Raw genomic sequence first — 18,192 nt, forward strand, 5'->3', positions numbered from 1 at the left:
CAAGCACCAGTACTGTTAATGAGGCTAAAGTAGCTTAATTGGCAGGTATGGAGCAAGAGAGTGCTAAGAGTGTAATTTCTAAATGATTAATAATAATAGGCTTTTAGATAATGAGTCAAGTGGACAAGGCCTTGGACAGATAATCTGAAGAAATTTGGTGTTCACCATGTACAGAAATTTGATGATACATCCAGTCATGGAAGAGCAGTTTCCCGTGAGGGGAGGATGCTTTGTGTGTGTTTGTTCTTGGATGCCCTTGTGGATTCCCAAAAACAGCTTTCAGGGGATGATGTTCTCACCGGTTGCACACGTTATCAGCCAGTGCTGAATGCCAGTGGTGCTCTGGTCTTCCCAGCTGCTCTCTGCACTCTGACTGACTTCTGCCTTCTCAGCTCTGTAGGAAGATACTATAAATTTCCACTTAACACTTAACAGGGAATATGGTTTAACTTGTTTCCAATAAAGTCCTCTAATGATTTTGACAAGTTGGGCACCGTGTGGAAACCAGCTGCAGGTGACACATTAAATAGGCAAGGGTTCCTGTATCCAGAGAAATCCATTTGCCTCCTAGGTTACCTTGTCTGGTTTACAGCATATTCATTTCATCTGAACCAAAAGAAACTGCTGCCATCTGCATTTTTAGAAATAATCTCATAAGGTTGTTTCTTATGCAGTCACTTTAAAAGGAGACTATAATTGGAACCATTTTCAAATTCCCCTTTGACTGAGCTAGCCAACTCTGGTTGCAAACTTGCCTCTGAACACTTGTGCATTTTATGCTATCAAAACACCTGCTTAAATAGCCTTTCATTTTCTGTATTTGTTGTTTCACAGGCATCCATGTACCTTTGGTTGACAGTCTGTAATGTCACCACACACCCAATCACACCCCAGCCTATGGAGGTTTCCAAGGTAACAAAGCCACAGCCACACCGAAGGGAGAAAACTGAAAACACAACAAAAAGCCCTGCAGCATTTCTATTTACTCAATGATTTTAAACCCACTAAAAAGTAATCTTCCAGTGTAAACTGTTTGTATTGTCATGCAAAACAGGTTTATCTTGCTCCTTGATTTTCATCAGGGCAGAGGGAGATGTGGAATGGCAATTCAAAGAATTCCTTGCTGGTAAGAGTGGTTATTAGTACCTTGTACACAGCAGACCTTAGAAGATACTTAAGGGACATGGACAGAATAGTCAGTTCCTGCCTGCTCTGAAGGAAACACAAAGCAAACACGTTGTATCAACACTGACAAGTAGGTTATCCTTCCCAGCATCAGTGCTAATGATGGTGAAAGGCTGGAGTTAGTGCAGCTACATCTGTTTCATGGAAGTCACTTCTGAAAAGCCCTGGTCTGATTTACACTGAATTAGTGCTTTCTTTCTTTTGTTATAATGGACTAATTAGTGGATGGGTTATCAGTAGGTGATATTGCTTTAAATTCCCTTTTGCTGTTCCTGGCAAGTCCGAGTGACACCATATTTCAAATGGCAGCAGCCCACCTAAAAGTATTCCCTGTATTTCTCCTCTTTATAATATTGACTTCTGGCAGTCTTGAAAGAACTTGGCTTAGGTACAAAAATTATATGAGTTTTGTGGGTTAACGTTTTTCTGCTAACGATGGGCAGAAATCAAGTGGGTGCATCAGTATTACTGTGCCTATCAAGTCATGGATTGGTCTTCTGGATACAGCTGCTTCTCAGCTTTTCTTCTTAGAGCTTCCAGCCTTCTAGTTGTCTTTATGTTTTTATATGTCTGTGGGGACATCAGGAAGACCAGTAAGGAGCCACTAGAAATTTGAGGTTCTTCTCCTTATGCTTATGACACCTCAACTCCATTGTGACCCATCTTTTCATCAGAGGTTTGTTGCTTTGCGGGGTGGCTGAGCGTGTCTGGGTCAGTAACGGTGGGGTGCAGGAGTCAGAAGACACAGCAAAGTTGGTAGTGATGTGCCTTTGGAGAGAGCAAGCCCATGATAGGAGTTCACACCTTCAGGTGCTGCTTCTGGCAAGTTGAACCATAACCACATGCCTCCACCTAGGATGTAAAGACTTTTCTTCTGGATGCCCACATCACCCCTGCCGTGCCCTGCCATGCTGCCCATCTGCAGCCATCAGAGGGACTCCTGTTGGAGCCCCTTACAAAACCAGAGGGGACAGTGCTGGCAGGATGGTCCCTGCAGCAGTGCCAAGGCTCTGGAGCTGCTCTCTGCACCCACTGGCTATGAACTGGTCCAAAGCTGGGGATATTCTAGCAAAAAACACCTGTTCAGGAAGGTCTTCAGTGGGAGACGGGTGTTGGCTTCCCAAGGCTGGCAGCTGGTGCCAAGGAAGGTTCTTCTAGGAGACAGACTTGCTGCATTCCTTCTGGAATTATTATTAAATGTTGGTAGGGTTGTGTTATAATATTAATCACATAAAATAATCAAGTGACACATAACTCTGAAAGATCCAAAGCACGCTAATAGTGGAAGGGAATTTTTACAGAGCTGTAAAGAGCTGCTTTGCTCAGACTTTTGGAAAACTCTGGGAAAAATTTCCCAACTCTGTCCATGACCCTCAATGCAGGAAAATCAGCACAGAATAGTACCGAAGCAGCTCTCTAAGCAAAGACGTGGGATGATGGATGCAGTGCCCTTTTCAAATGATGGTTTGCAAGGCATTTGAGGATTGTTCTTCAGAGACCATTAAGAAGGAGCTTTAGAGGAGGAGAGACTCGTTGTGTGGCAGGCAGGATCAAGAAGGATGTGTGTGTGCTGTGTGGTGTCATAGATCAGAACGATACCAACCTTTTGAAACTAATTGCAGCAACTAACAGTTACGAGCTGCACTTACCCATCTCTCTCTTCTGTGTCTTAGGCAGCTACTACTTTGATATTTAATTGCGTTTAGAGTCAGCTATGCAGACTATCAGGGGAGGGAAAAAAAAAGGAGTAAAAGTTTTTGCCTACTCAAAGCAGAGGTTTTTGAGAGGAGGGATGAGCTAGGGAAACAGCCGGGTAAATGTTTGTACGCTGTATGGGATGTGGCTGTTACTGGTGGGAACATTAGTGGGAACAGAAGGAAAATGTGCACTTGGATACCACAGCCAAGGCTTTTCTGTGGTCTCTGGGCTCAGAGGAGATGCACGAGCCCTCTGTGATTCCTCCAGCTGTATCACAGCAGCAGCACTTCAGAGGAGGGGCAGATGCACAAAGCTTATCTAGTTATATCTCAGTAGAGCTCCCGCTCGATATTGATATGAGCTTTGAAGCTATCCAGCCACTGTGCATAAATGTTTCAGGGGTAAGATACGCTCTGAACACAGGGCTGTGCCTGAACCATCCCAAGAAAGCAACCTCCCCTCTGCCTGGCAGTTTCTCTTGTCCAGATTTTGCATTTTACCTTTCTTCCATCACTGCTGGTTGTGCACCTTTTGTGCTACCCATAATCAGCTGGAGGATACAGATAGAGTTGTTTGCCTGAAAAAATAACAATAAAAAAAAAAACACCTGTGATTTTGCTTAATTCCCTTTCAGTGATACAACTAATTTTCAATAGTTAATGGGGCTTGCAAGCCAAGCTCAGAGTACTGTGCAGGTGGCTTGGTGTGACCACCACAGAGAACAGCAGGTCTGGCTAACTTCAGCCTGTTTGCAGGGAAGACGTTTCTCTCCTTGCATCAGAAGGTGTTCTCCACTGCAAGTGGAATTGCAGTCGTGTTGAGTAAAAGCTGTCAGTTTCCTTGGGATGTCTCCACACTTCCCTGCATCTTCTGTCACAGCAGGAACTCCTAACCCCTGCTGCAGCATTCTGCAGTGAATTAGGAGGGATTTCTCTGCATCTCTTGCACCAGTGTTTGTCTGGGGTTTCTCCCTCTAGAGCAAAGCCTGACTGAAGAGCACAATGTGTTTCTGCAGTCCAGCACGTGTTACACTTGGGTTACAACCCATCCCACCCTAACACCACAGCTTTTGTCAGCTGGTGATGTTAAACTTGCCGCTAATTTCTTTCAGAGTGGAACAGGCCAAATCCTAGATGTTCATGGCTGATTTTTTTTTAATATTTTTTTTTCCCCTGACTCTTCAGGCCACTGACTCGGACTATGAAGACGAGTTGCCAAAGCACTCCTTTGTGAACCACTACATGAGCGACCCCACCTACTACAACTCCTGGAAGCGGCAGCAGAAGGGGGTGAAGCACCCCGTGCCCTACAGATACGAGGAGTGTGCCGCCGGCGAGACAGAGCCCTATTTCCAGACTGTCATCACCACACAGAGCTCAGGAGGGGTGTACACCCCAACGGGACAGCCCGCGCCCGGCTCCCGGACTCCAGTCACAGGGTTCTCCTCCTTCGTCTGAGGCAGGGCTCGGAGGAGACAACCGGAGCACCGGCGGCTCTGGGGGGACCCGTCGTGCTGAACTGGGGGTGGAGAACTTCCCTGTCAGGGGAGAAACGGATGAGGCTGGGGTGGTTTTTGTTTTTCTGCAGACAATCAACTCAAAAAACATGGAGCTGATCCTTTGTTTAAGGGGAAAAAAACAAAAAAAAACAGTGGAATTCTGCAAAGCGATGATTTTAACCACTTGTGAATAGTAGGGGTTTTTTAACTGCTTTTTGTAACACTGCTTCAGGAAGCAGCTCCCAGGCCCTTCTCTTCCCTCTTTCTTTCTCTTCCCTGCTCCTGTCCCCTCCATTCCCAAACAAGGAGGTGAATTCCCTAGATGCAATGAGTGACTTTGTGATGTGATTTGAAGAGAAAACATAAAACCTCCCAGGCTCCTTTTTCTTCCTGTTTCTCTACTCTTCTTTTTTTTTTCTTTTTTTTTTTTTTTTCTTTTTAATTTTTCCCTATCATCAAGGTGTCAAGTAGGAAAACACAGAAAAAGGAAGAAATTTTATGTGAAAAGCAGACACCTCCTCTCTCCTCTTCTTATTGCTGCTCCCCACATTAGGAGCACTGGCTGATCAACTTAGGCTCGGATGTGTCACTGTGTCTGCTTTAGGCTCACTACTGGTGTATTTACACTGAATTACTGACCTGTTCTACTTTCTTGTTCAAATGGGACCTGCTGCTTTCATTAAATATTCCAGCTCCGGGGCCTTTGGAAGAGGAGATGGCTCAAAAGATCACCATAGGCAGCAGTGGGTGAGGCAAGTGCCAAGAATTCAGATGCAAGGTCGGTTTATTTTTGGTGTGGCTCTAATCCTCCCTCATGGGCTGCGTGTGCCATTTGAAATGATCATTTTTAACAGTCAGAGGACAAAACCCAGCAAGCCAGAGGAATCTTTCAATTAAGACTGCAGTGACAAGCTAGAGAGTCTACTAATTGATGAGGTTTTTGATGATCAAAGTTATCCTGCCCTGTCAATAGAAGTTGAGCATCCTTTCTCACCCAGCTTCTGCAGTGCTGCTTATTGGTCTATAAAAAAAGTACAGGGTAGCTGGCTTTGTTTGATTTGATTTTTTTAGTCCAAAGACACACCACACGGACTGGGCGAGTTGGGGTGTCCACAGGTGCCTTTTATTGATTTTTCAGCTTTGTATCTGGGAGAAGCAACAAAGTGTCTCCAAATAAAGCTAACCAGGTTTTTCGAGCATTAGGGTCATGAATTACCTTGTGCACGTTTACAGTACCCTTTGTGCACTTGAAGCTACAGCCTTTGGAAAGAAGAGAGGGGATTTTTAGTTTATTTTCCATCCTTTTGTATAGCTCCCTTTTTGTTCTCTTCTTTTCTGTCCTTTTTCCTGAGTCTATCATGTTTAGCAGCAAATTGTTTACTCACAAGGAAGTTATCAGGAGTTTAAAGAATCCAAGTCCAGCCCTTGGGCCTAGAAACAGTTCTGTATCACCAGACTTCTTACTGGAAGAGTTTGAAAGGTGAATTTTGGAAGCAGGCAAGTCCTTGCCATGCCAGCTTCTGGCATTCCCAGGTGGGTGCAGGTCAGCCAGGAAAATTGGTATCCTGCTGTTTGCTAAGATCTCATCAGGGGACGTGTGGGCACCGTTACTACTGCAGGTTGTCCTTGTCCCCCCTGGAGGGGTGTGGGACAGCTGTGGCACTGAGGGGGGGTGGCTTCAAGGCAGGTTGTTCAGACCAAGCTGGCATTGATTACAGTGTCTGCCTGTTCCTGCCCGTGGGGGCTGGTTAGAAGTAGCCTGGTGACATCTCACCTGAGCAGCTGAGGTCCAAGGGCAAGCTGAGCCCTGCTGTCACCTTTCAGTGCCTCTTAGGCAGGGCAGACAATCTCAGAACTGCTTTTACTCTCTGGCACTGCCTCTGAGCACTGCTGCTCTCGGTGCATGCAGGTGCTGGATAGCTCTGGCACTGGATTGCTGCTCCTCTCCAAAGGCTCCCAAAAGAAAATGTTCAAAACCAAAAACTCCAGTGGGTGTGTCTAAGGGCTTTTGAGTTTGGGATGATGAGCCACGACTCATTAGATCACAAGGGATGTGCAAAGACAAGGGGGTGAGCCAAAACCCCGTGAGCCATCCCCCTCTCTGCACCTGGGTAGGATGTGTGTGGGATGGAGAAGGGGTTCCAAAGAGAATGACGTGGAGCTTACTGCAAAGAGGAGTGCAAAGCAAACAAACCCCCACTGCCTTCTGTGCACTTTGACTGTTCTCTTAAGCCATATGGACTTTGCTTTAATGACTGAACTGACAAAAATTTGTTTGCAGTCTCGAGTTTTTTGTTTCTTAGACAAAATTTATCTACATGATGTTCTGATTTGTTTTCTTCCTCCATTGTTATTTCCCACATCAGATTGCATATTTTTAAATGCCTTTTTTTTTTATATACATGTGACATAGCAATGCAATTGCTGTTGGGATTTTAAAGGTGCTTCTCCAAGAGGGATGAGAGGTAGTGCCACAGGAGGAGCCTTCCAAGGACCACTAGGGATTTAGGGATGTAGATTAGTAGAAAGTAGATCGGACACCGAAGAGTTTGCTCCAAAGGAAAGCGTGGTGCAAACAGCTCCTTATCTCCTGAGCGTTGCTAGATCTGAATTGGTGCAAGGTGCAGTTACTACCTTGGGCTGATCTGATGCCACATTGAGTAAAAAAAGCAAGGAAGCCATGGGGCATAAAGGAAGGGGACTTTGTGGCCCCTGCTTGCTGCAGGACAACGTGGGGAGCAGCACGATCTATACAAGGCAAGGGGAAGAGACTGTTTTTCCTCAGAACTACCCACACCTATAAAGCCTGAGCTTGCTGAGGACCTGCTGAGTTGGCTGTATGGCCCTTTTCTCCTGACTGCTGCTGAAGTAACAGGTTAGGTGTGATTCCTTTAGGACCTGTTGATCTGAACAAAGGTATTTCTGTTCCTTTCCACTCCACACTGCTGTCACTCTTGGTAATGTTCTGTTTAGGAACTGGCTTTTCTTACATGGGGCTTTATTTCACTCAGGCACTGGCAGAGTGTGGAAGGGCACTGCCCTGCTCCCCACTGAGGTGAGCACAGCATGCGTGTTCTGCTGCCCAGGATCCTGTGTAGCTACATGCATGATGCCTGTGCCTTCTTGTTAACATGCTGTACTTGTAAAATATGATTAATGGGTAGGTTTTATTTACCTCAGATATCAGGTAAATTGTTCTATCTGGAAGGAAACACTCCATCAGTTAGCAAGAAAGCTTTATTTCATAGCTGTAATCTCTGGGAATTGCAGCCTTGAAATACGACTTTTAAACATCAGTTGTCATGTTACAATAACTTCACCCATCAAATCCACTTCTGTTTCCATCTTCCTGTTTACAGCAGTCTTGAAAAATGAAAGCTGATATTTAAAACACCTTCTTAGGGTATTTTATTTTTCTTTATTTATTTACTTTCCCATGTTTCTCAGGTCTCTTGATGGCTGTTACTAAAAAATACAAACAACGTTGTGAAATGACCAAGGAAGACATTTCAGGGAATGGTTTAATAGGAGCTCATTTTTCATGCAACAGCCATGGAAATATCCATTTTCCTCCAAGAAAGTTGTCACTCCCCTCCCAGGGCTGAAAGGGGACCAGCCACCACGTCAGCGATGCTGCCAGGACCCCGCCTGGCACTGAACCTCGGGTTGCCCCTGTTGTACATCACGTGCAAAGGTGCACGCCAGTGAAGGAGCTGCACTCTTCCAGCCCACTCTAAGTGGAACATTTTATCCCCTGAAAGTCCATAGCACACATCATGGTGTGGTGGTGTCCCCCACCATCCCCCGTGCCCTTGGGTGGGGTGTTTTCCGTTCCCATCTTTGGATGCTCTGGTGCTGGTGCAGGACCAGTGCTGCTCGGCTGGCAGGAGCAGCAGTGAGGAAGGACAGGAGAGGGCAGCCTTCGACAGAGTCTTTTTCCCCACCCTGGGCATCACCCACGTGAAAACCCTTCGTGGGGAGGGCAGGGAGAGGCGAGAGCACACGGAGCAAAGGGTTTCATCAGCATTTACTAAAGGAATCACACTGCGTGCACTGATGCCACTTTTGGAAGCTGTTGGAATTACTGAGGAGAAGGGAAAAAAAATACAGAAAAAGAAACTAATCCATTACCCAAAAGGATTTTTTTTTCCCCCCCTCCCCCTCTTCATTGTGAGTGCTAAAGCCAGTGGTGCTTTGCAGATGGGCCAAGATCTCATTTCTCCTGCTTATACCCAGGTCTCTGCCAGAAGCTGCTGTAGCAATTGTTTAGAATAAATTTCCAAGTCTGTCTTGACATGAGGATACATTTATTATCCTTGTCATTGCTCCCCTCCAGAAATCCATTGGGTCATCCAAAGATTATCCAATCTGCTCTCCAAAAAAAAAAAGGGAGGAGAGATAATTCTTTATACATACAGAGCAGTGGTGTCTTCTCCCACTTGCTGTTTTCAGTTAAGCAGGGCAACTTGACTCAGAAAAAAAATCTCTTTAGAAAAGAAATATATTGGGAAATTAAAAAAAAAAAAATCTCTGGCAGGACCATTAGAAATCTTGAGGTCCTAGAAACCTTTGATATGTAACACTGAACGTGATCCACTCCTCTCTTTAATGATCTCCTTTGCCAACAGCAGCCAGGAGGGCACATGCAATGCGAGGTTATGTTTGGAGAGGAAAAGCCATCACAGGACAGTTGCTAGATGTGCAGGTTGTGCTGCAAACAGCCTCTTCAGTTGCATTTCTTGGGTTGGTTTTATAGGTTTTTGCCAGTGTGTGTGAAGTCCATACATCATCATGGAATTACTAGAGGTCACGTGGGGGGAGGTATAGAATCAATTAGGTTGGAAGAGACCCTTAAGGTCTTCAAATCCAACTGGAAGCTGGGGTCCAACCATAAACCATCAAACTATATGTTGCTGTGGTGTTTACACACAGCCACATGCATGGCAGTATGGTTGTACAGTGTCCATTGGAACCTCCTTACCAAAGTCATCCTGGAATTAGGAGCACATTCACTCCAAGACTAAATATATTGGGCTGGGCATGGGCCTTAAATGGCTCCGCCTGACAAGTCAGGTCTTCTGGTCTCTGTGTTTCTGTATTCTGTTTTTTTTCCCCCACATCTCCACCCCCAGCCCTCCTAGGCAAACAGAGCTGGCTTGCACTTTGTGAAGGTGTAAAGTTTGCTGTCCCTGATAGCAGAGAGCCACAGCTGATAAGCACACACATGACACATGGGACAGGTGAGGTGTGTTTGAACAAGAGGTGCAATACCTTTGTGACTGGAGATGCAGGCTCTGACTCAGACTTTTGTCTTCTCAAAGGTGCCACCTGCCCATTTTAAAGGGCCCTGGAGCCTCAAGACTTGGCAGGGTACTCATTATTTTAATGCTGTTTGACCACTGTGCACTTTCCTGGAGCTTGAATCACTGCATACAGAGACTGGAATGGGGTTACAGAGCTTTATATCCAAGTGTTTTCCCATTTATGTCCGATTCTTTAGATCTGGAAATGAAACCTTTCTGCTAACGTGTCGTGGTGGTGTTCTGCAGGTGGGGCACCTGGGAAGTGCCCTCAGTGCTCCCCTCTTGGTTTTGTGAAGCTCCTGGGCAGTGCTGGGAACTGTAGTGGTGCAGTGGGAGCTCCTGGGTAGCAGAAAGACGCAAGGACCTGATGTTATGGTGAGTTTGTAGCTGGTCACTTTGCCACTCTTTGGATGGAGTCCATCCTCTGATTTGGTATCTGCTGTCAGTTTAGGGGTAGGACCACCTTACACGGTTGTTTGAGTTGCCCTTCGGTGTACTATGGTTATCAGATTGTTGCTTTTCTTTCAGTGTCTCCTTGGGGATTTGCCCTGGATTTTTGTTCCACACCTCTTGTTAGCCTCACCTTCACCACTCCACTATTTTATATGAGAAAGTTATTTCTTCTTTTGCAAACTTGCTTCTAATTAAAAGAACCCTTTTGGAAACCTGTGTGTCCTTAGTACTTTTATTTGGGGGAGAGGAAAAAAATAAATTGAGCCTCTTCTGTTATTTTTTGCTTGAAGAAGTTTATAGGTGCCTTGCCAGCATGCTCACGAGTTAACAGTTTGGGACAGTGGAAATGCAACAGGGGCTGAAATTCTTTGCTGTTAGTTCTGGGTTTTAATTGTAAAATTAAAATTGCAAAATTGTATAATCCCCCATTTCTTTTTGGCTAAAATGACACTCTCAAATAGTTTCCACTTAAAATTTGATTAGCCTTAAATATTTTGTTATTTGGCAGGGATAAAATTCCTCCAGATCCTTAATACAGGAAAGTCAAAACCCATTCAGAAGTTCATGGGGCCAACATTTTATACACCTTCATTCTCACAAATAATAACTGTCCTCCCCTGCAGTGTCTTAGCAGCTGTTAACTGGTTGCCACAAACGTGCTGATGCTGGGGAGTCCAGGCCAGATCCCAGCTGGTGGAAACCAGTGCAGCTCTGGTATTCCAGACTGGCTGTTGGTGCTTTCCACCAGCTGAGCATCTGGCCTAGAGAAGTAAACTCCACGCAGTCAGGTCAGCTACAGCTTTGGTGGGAGAAAAGAGGGCGAGAAATCAATGTTTTCCAAGTGGGAGAAGAGGGGGGGCAGGGAGGAATCAAACTGCTGAGGAAAGAACTCATATTCTTCTGCTCCTGAAAGGGATACTATAAATAATGTAGTGTTGTATAAATACAGGCAGCCGTCTGCGGCTGGTAGCTTGTAATAACCCAGAGGTATCAATGTACCCATTTTGAAGATGAAAATCCTCACGCCGTAGAATTTTGTGAACGAGACATTATTCTGCAAAATTGCCATGAGATGCAGAAGTGCTTTTTTGAGGTCATTGGGCTCTGAAGTGGATCATCCTCCTGCTTCCAGCCCTTGCTCTGCTCGGGATGAGTTTCCTCCGTGCGTGTTTTTGTGGTGAGGATTGGAGCACAGACATAAACATGGGAGTGGGTGGGAACTCTGCCATGGCATTTGTAGCCTAAACAATTCCAGAGAAAACAGATTGGCTCCTCGCCCTGCCCTGAACAGCACAAGCAATGGCTTGACTGAATTGAGTAATCTGGGCTTTCATTGCTGACCCTTTTCCTGCTATTTGTCTCATTTGTTTCCTCTTCTTCCCTCTGCATTTTTGCTCCGGGGTTATTTATTTTTCTCTTTGCTCCTTTTATTTGCATTTTTTTTTAAGCCTGCCTCTTGGTTTTGGTAGGGTTGTTTTTTTTTCTCTCCTCCCCTTGCCTCGCCAATTATTTTCATTTCGAACTTGAATTTCCCACAAAATCAAAAGGAACTTTATCTGAACCCACGTTTTTGTTGGGTCTTTGTTCACTTCCACTGTGCCCCAAGAACAGAAGTCCTTTTGCTTTGCTGTCTTGTTTCCTTGGCAATGCAGGGCACGTCCCTCTAAGCCAAGGCAACGTGGCTGCTGGCTTCCTAGGCCAGTAGAGACCTTCATTAAATAGGCAATTGGCATGTTCATCAGTGTTCATTAACGGGTTAGGATAAGCCTAAATCAGGTGAGTCTAACGTGTGAAGTCATTCTGCAAGGTTTCACAAGGGAAATTTCTCAGCAGAGGTGAAGTCATCTGCAGAATCAGAGAATCTGCACCTCTCTGTGGAGAAAGGAGCAAACTGTCGTTGTGTGATGGTGACAATGATGTGCCAGGAAGAAGAGACCAATGGCCATGATGTCATCCAAAGGTAATTCCCTGCGTTGTGCAGCTTCCAGGGGGTTTAGTGCACTGTTCATGCTGGTCAGGTTCAAAGCCAGAGTGCAGGCAGTGGCAAAGCCATGGGCATGTTCTTCACCATGAGCCTTGATCTGAGCTCATGTCAAAGCTTGCCCTTGGTACACTAAGCATTCGGTGCAGATAAGGCTAAAAGGCAAATCTGAAAAAAAAAAACAAACCCATGTGCAGTCTTGCCTGGGGCAGATGCTGAGGGTGGTGAAATGCCTCAGAAACACAGGTGACCTCACCACAGCTTCCTTCAGTAGGAAGAAATAGAGACACGGGCCAGCTTTGCCCATGGGACCAACCTGCACTTCGTGTGGCTGGTGTCGGTGTGCCCAAATGGCCTTGACTGCAAATGTCCTCAGTGCAGGGTGAAGGAAACACATCCTTCTTACAAAACAGCAGGATGAGTTATTTTTGGGTCTTTAAATTGTCTGTTTTCCAGCGCTATCATTCTTACCCTACCAGGGGAACATGACTGACCTAATTAGACTAATTCCAACAGTACAAGACTCAACTTGTAAACACAACCTTTTTCTTTTCATTCTGGGTTATTTTTTATGTGCGTCCAAGTGCATCTGATTGGTATAAACACCCCAGAGGTGGGGGCAGGGGAGGACCAGGGCAATTGGAGTCATCAGAGAAACTGAACTGTGGAAAATTTGGGATGAAGCAGGGCAAATTTCCAGACTGATTTATGAGACTCTGGCTATATCTGCCGAGAGACTATCCTCTGGGATTAAACCATGTAATCTGATGGAAATTAGGAAATGTTTTGCCTCCCACCATGCAACAAACTGGCAGAGGAAGGATGCAGCATTCCAGGCCTCCATCCAGCAAAACCATCGATGAAGACACTTTCATTGATCCATAGCTGTCTGCACACCACAGAAGAAATTAAGGTGAGAAGAAGATGCTCGTTTGCAACAAAACCCATTTCACAAAGTAATTAAGGGTTAATCCAACCAGCCAAACACCTGCCTTTAGTTGCTGTAGAAAAATCCTCCTGGTGAGGTTGAATGAGAAGCTTCCAGTGATACTTGCTTGGATTCTCAGGAGGTACTGTGCCCAAACATGCACAGGCTGGCTCACATCCAGCACCCGCTGATAGGGAGTCCGTGATGCTGAATGAATCATGGGCTAAACACTTTCACCCCTGCCCTTACTCTGTGCACAGAACATACCCAGAAAAAAACAACCAGCACCCAGGCAGCAGAGACAGAAGCAATGGGCCAAATTCTGTCCTTGGGCAGCAACGTTGCTCTGAGTGCTGGCTCTGGCCAAGCTGAGATCCTGGCTCTAAATGGATTACAGCCACTGGGCTGTTTTTAACATGTGTGCTCATGAGATAGGGTGGGTTTGGAGGCAAGGGGATTATGGTAGAAAGGGCTGTATGTTGTGTGTTTAAAGCTGATGACTTTAGCGCTGTGTCATGATTTTTTTAGTTTTTTTCTTGCTTGAATCCAGATTGGGAAGTGGCTCAACTGAAATTGAGGTCATTGCAGATGTGGCAATGCCACTTCACTTTCTGGAAAGTACTAGCTGCTTCAGCAAGTGAGAAAAGACAGAGAAGGTCTTCTCTGGTACGATGTGAGACAGGCAAAGGAGAGGCTGTCCTTGGAGGAGCTGATGCCTGAGTGCACAGGGGGTGCACAGAGCACTATCCCCTCTGTGCTTTCTGTAATTGGTTTTATGCTCTAACACTTGCTGTGGCTTATAATTTTCTGTCCTTGCTCTGAAATTATAGAGGAGTGAAAGGGAGATGAGTTTCAGCTGTCAGTGCTTCAGGAGCATTCAGCAGTGCTGCTGGATGAAAGGAGTGATGGGGTGGTTTGCTCTGTAGAGGTCTCAGAAATACCCAGGCATGAAGCTCTGCGTGCTTCAGGCTTGGAGGAAAGGAAGGTAGGAGCCAGTGCCAGCCCTCGGTCATTCCCCGGCTGCTGGAGCTCTTTGAGGAAGTCGTACATCTGGTGCTTTCCCATTTAGCCCTTTCAAGAGGCTCGTTTGAGAGCAAGGTTTGAAAGGAAGAGCCAGAAATAAACAGCTTGTGATCCCATTTGTGGGACGAGAGGAACATAAGAAGAGAATCATTAAAGATGGGACGATCAGTGAACAAAGCCTGGTTCTTAACAAGGCTGACAGTTTGCTATGTCTATTAGAAGACTGTTGTGTGTTACATGACTTTCTGTAGCATGTGGAGGAAAAGAAAATCTATTTTTTGTACCTTTGGCTCTCTAGGAGCTTTTAAAAACAGGAGGGTTTTCTGTTTGTCAGCCCTGCTCCTCTGATGTTCTCCATGAGGTTTAATATCATCTCCTGTGCCCCGTCAATTCAGTTGTTGTTTCCCCAGCTGCTCTGAGATATTGTCCCATTGCAGCTAGGACACTATCAGTGACTATGGCCAGGTATCACAGCTCAGATTCCTTTCTGTTTGTGTTAACCATGGTGACCATCAGGTTTGGAACTCCCACGTGTTTACTCTGCTTGGCCACCTGTCCCCTCTTGGTGGAGAGGAGAGGAGTGCAGGGTGCTGGCTGCAGCCAAAGGGTGCTGTGCTCCTGAATGACAGCAACACAGACACAGGGAAAGGAGCCAATGCATGAAATCCAAGCACTGCTGTGATAAGGAGTGGGAGATAGTGCTGCAGTTAATATTGAACCAGGATTGTTGCATGGGTGCAGCATGACAGGGGCAAACACAGCAGGAGCACCACCAGGTGCAATGGGCCACGTGGTGGCCAACAGCCAAGTGTGGGAGGCATGTAGAGCATGGCTTTGGTGGTGTCCAGGACCACCATGGGACACCCTGCCATGGGGGGAAGCAGAGGTCTCACGGAGTCTCTTCTCCTCACCCCTGAGTATATGAATATATCATCCTTTTATAGCAGTGTGCATATCACTGGGGCTCCCACCAGCCTCCTGAAGTCCTTGGGTTTCCTTATTACTGGGGAAAGCAATGGCACTGTGGTGGTGTCAGTAAGAAGGGTGATGTCAGATGAGTTGAGGCCACCTCTGCTCATGACCCAAAGTAGGAGGTTCCTTTTGGACCTGTCTGGGTCCTCTACAGGTACAGATCATTAACCCTGGACACATCATTAGGGCTGTAAACCATCTCTGTCTTCTAATATGTAACTGTGCCCTAGCCCAGCACCTCGAAGAGATCACTGGTTGTTGATGTGACTCTTACCAAAGGGGGTTAATAGCTCTCTCAGAAACATTTCCTATTTAATAAGCTATTAACTAAAATCGGGGGGGGGGGGGGGGGTGGAAGTGACAATATTGAGACAGGTGAAATGAGAAGCAGCAGTTATGTCAACTCACAGGCTGCTGTTTCTTCTGTTATTTTTCACATTTTAGCACATCTGCTGCATGAGCGTGGTGGGGAGCACTCATCACCCCCCTTTTGGTACCACAAGATGTTTTTGCTGGGTCATCACCAGCCTTGGACAGATGAGAGCTGTGGAGCCCAGACGTGAGGAACAATCTTCCTTTCTCCTAGACAAGGTGCTGGGAAGCAGCAGCACCCTCACCTGCAGCACTGTTGTGTGATTTTCTCACCCACAATCCTAAAACCCTTTAAAAGTTGCCAGGAAACGTGATCTGGAAACCCTTCCCCTCTGCTTTACCCTCCTGGGTGCCACTGCAGTGATACTCACATTAAAAGAACAGCCTCACTAAGTACTCACTCCACAGACGTTTGGTCCAAAGGGCTGTGTGAGTATAAAAGCATCACTTTAGTGCATTCAATTTGTATAAAATTATGCAACAGTGAGTGCTCAGGATTGCCCCACCCGCCGCTCTGAGCCACAGCAGCAATTTTGATGGGGAGGTGGACTTCTTATCAACTGTGATTTTCTCAAATCTGTGGAGTGAGGGAGACAACAGCGCTCTGAGTAGGAACACAAAAAAATCCCCAAAACACTCAGGTCAAAAAGGAGCTGGCAGAAGTTCACCAGCCACGTGAGTGCCCCACGGATGTGGGTCCTGGTGGGGATGCTGCAGAGCCCGGCTGTGGGAGCCCTGTGCAGGGACAGCCCCACTGCCAGCCACGTGGGATTCCCTGCCAGAGGGTTTGTCACCGTGGGGTCACGGGGAGGTTGGCAGAGCCTGTCACCACTGGGAAGAGAAGTGCTCCTGATGTGAAATGGGTCAGGAGGGTGGTGTCACTCTTCCCCTTCTGGCTGCGTGATGGAGCACCATGGGTTTGTTCAGGCTCTGCATCCTGTCTGCTCCTTAGTGTTACCCACAACTTGAGCTTGCTCCAACTCAAACCTATTTTGGACAAACAAGCAATTTCCTTGCACATGAAGTCACTTGAATAGTTTCTTTGGGGTTAGGGGGGGAGAAATGGTAGCTAACATCTTTGTTCTGCCCTGAAGTCTGCCTTTACCTCAGTTTCTGTTCCAAAGAGGAGAAAATACTGGACTACAAACCCACTTCTTGCTGAGAAATCACAACAGCTATGAGCAGAGGTTGCTGGAAAATCAAAGGGTTTGTGCAAGGGAAGAAATGCAGCTAATCCCAGCTGGGGAGCCGTTGCCCCAGCAGCTGGATTCTCCTCCTGCCTCTCATCACGGTTCTTGATGTCCTTCTGGTATGAGAACCAGCCTTTGGATGCACAGATAAAGGATAATTCCCAGAGTACAGTTGCTTCAAGGTGTCTCATAAAGGGGAGACCTCATAAAATGTAGAATAAGGTTCCTGCCACAGCATGCTGCTGGGGTTCAGCTCTTCAGGGCAGCCTGGGGAAGCAGGATTCAGGCACACACCTCTATAAACCAGTGCATGGATGGCTGTCAGCCACAGGCTATGTGAATCCTTGAGCACAGGGCAGCTGTGCAAAGCTGGAGATGTCTGAGACATTGTCCTACCCAAAACAGCAGCGCTGCCTCTTGGCTCTTCCACGTGGGTGTGGAGTTGACCCCTGGAGCCACCGGCAGCTTGGCACCCACACCATGTGTTTTATGAGGTGAAAGAAATGCTTGGCCAAAGGTAGAAACCATTGCCTTTGCAGAAAACACACGGGGTCCCTGGCTGGGTCTCATCTCCCCTCTGCCATGGGGGTCTGCTGGTGGGCTCAGGGGTGCCATGGTTTAAACCCAGCCAGCAGCTCAGCACCACGCAGCAGCTCACTCCTTCCTCCCAGGGGGATGGGGAGGAGAAGCCAAAGAAAGTAAAAGTCATGGGTTGAGATAAGAACAGTTTAATAATTGAAATAAAATTGAGTAATAACAATATCAATAATAATAATATTTTTAATGAAAAGGAGTATAACAAAAAAAGGGAGAAATAAAACCCAAGGAAAGAAAAGTGATGCTCTGAGCAGCACTCAGCCCCTCCCAGCCAACTCCCCCCAGTTTAGATACCCAGCATGATGTTCCGTGGTATGGAATATCCCTCTGGCTAGTCCAGGTCAGCTGTCCTGGCCATGCTCCCTCCCAGTTTCTTGTGCTCCAGCTTACTGGCAGAGCATGGGAAACTGAGAAATCCTTGACTTAGGACAAGCACTACTTAGCAACAACTACAACAGCAGTGTGTCACCAACAATATTCTCACACTAAGTCCAAAATACAGCTATTAGGAAAAAAAATAACTCTGTCCCAGCAAATATGAGGAGAAGAGGATGTGGGGAAGGGGACCACACTGGATTGCACAGGGGAGGAGACTCACGTCCCTTCCCAAGGTGATGGGGATGAGGGAGACCACATAAGTGAGGATAACTGAGGATAACAGAGCTCCTTCAGCCCTGGGCAGGTGTGTCCCACCAGGTCTGTCTCCTGCAGCCCCTTCTCTCTTGGACCCCAAAGAGGAGGTGCAGAAGGAGAAGATAAATGGGTGTGGGGAGAGGCAGAAGGGAAGGTGTATTTGCACAGCCAGAAACCCCCCAGGAGCCTGGGGGGCTGAGGGGTGGACATGGACATTAGTGGTTCCTTGGCCCTCCCAATTATACCTCTCAGTAAAAGTGATCCACCTCTAGGAGGAGAAGGTACATGTAAATGTAGGACCACCTCAGTATAATGAATTAGGTAATAGCATAATAAATTAGGTAATTGATAGAGCATAT

At 46.5% G+C, this 18,192-nt stretch overlaps 1 protein-coding gene across 1 annotated transcript in view; it reads left to right on the forward strand.

Annotated features, from left to right (window-relative positions):
* The window catches only part of LOC103768450 (protein sidekick-1), a gene marked incomplete at its 5' end in the record, with an annotated part of 77,383 nt that extends 73,043 nt beyond the window's left edge, over positions 1–4,340 (forward strand). Inside the window, one exon of the mRNA XM_008935593.1 lies at positions 4,068–4,340. Coding sequence (XP_008933841.1) covers positions 4,068–4,340 — 273 coding nt within the window. The remainder of the gene's footprint in view (positions 1–4,067) is intronic.
* Between the last annotated feature and the right edge of the window lie 13,852 nt (positions 4,341–18,192).

Source organism: Merops nubicus, unplaced genomic scaffold (genome assembly GCF_000691845.1).
Source record: "Merops nubicus isolate BGI_N331 unplaced genomic scaffold, ASM69184v1 scaffold1892, whole genome shotgun sequence".
Classification (NCBI taxonomy): domain Eukaryota; kingdom Metazoa; phylum Chordata; class Aves; order Coraciiformes; family Meropidae; genus Merops; species Merops nubicus.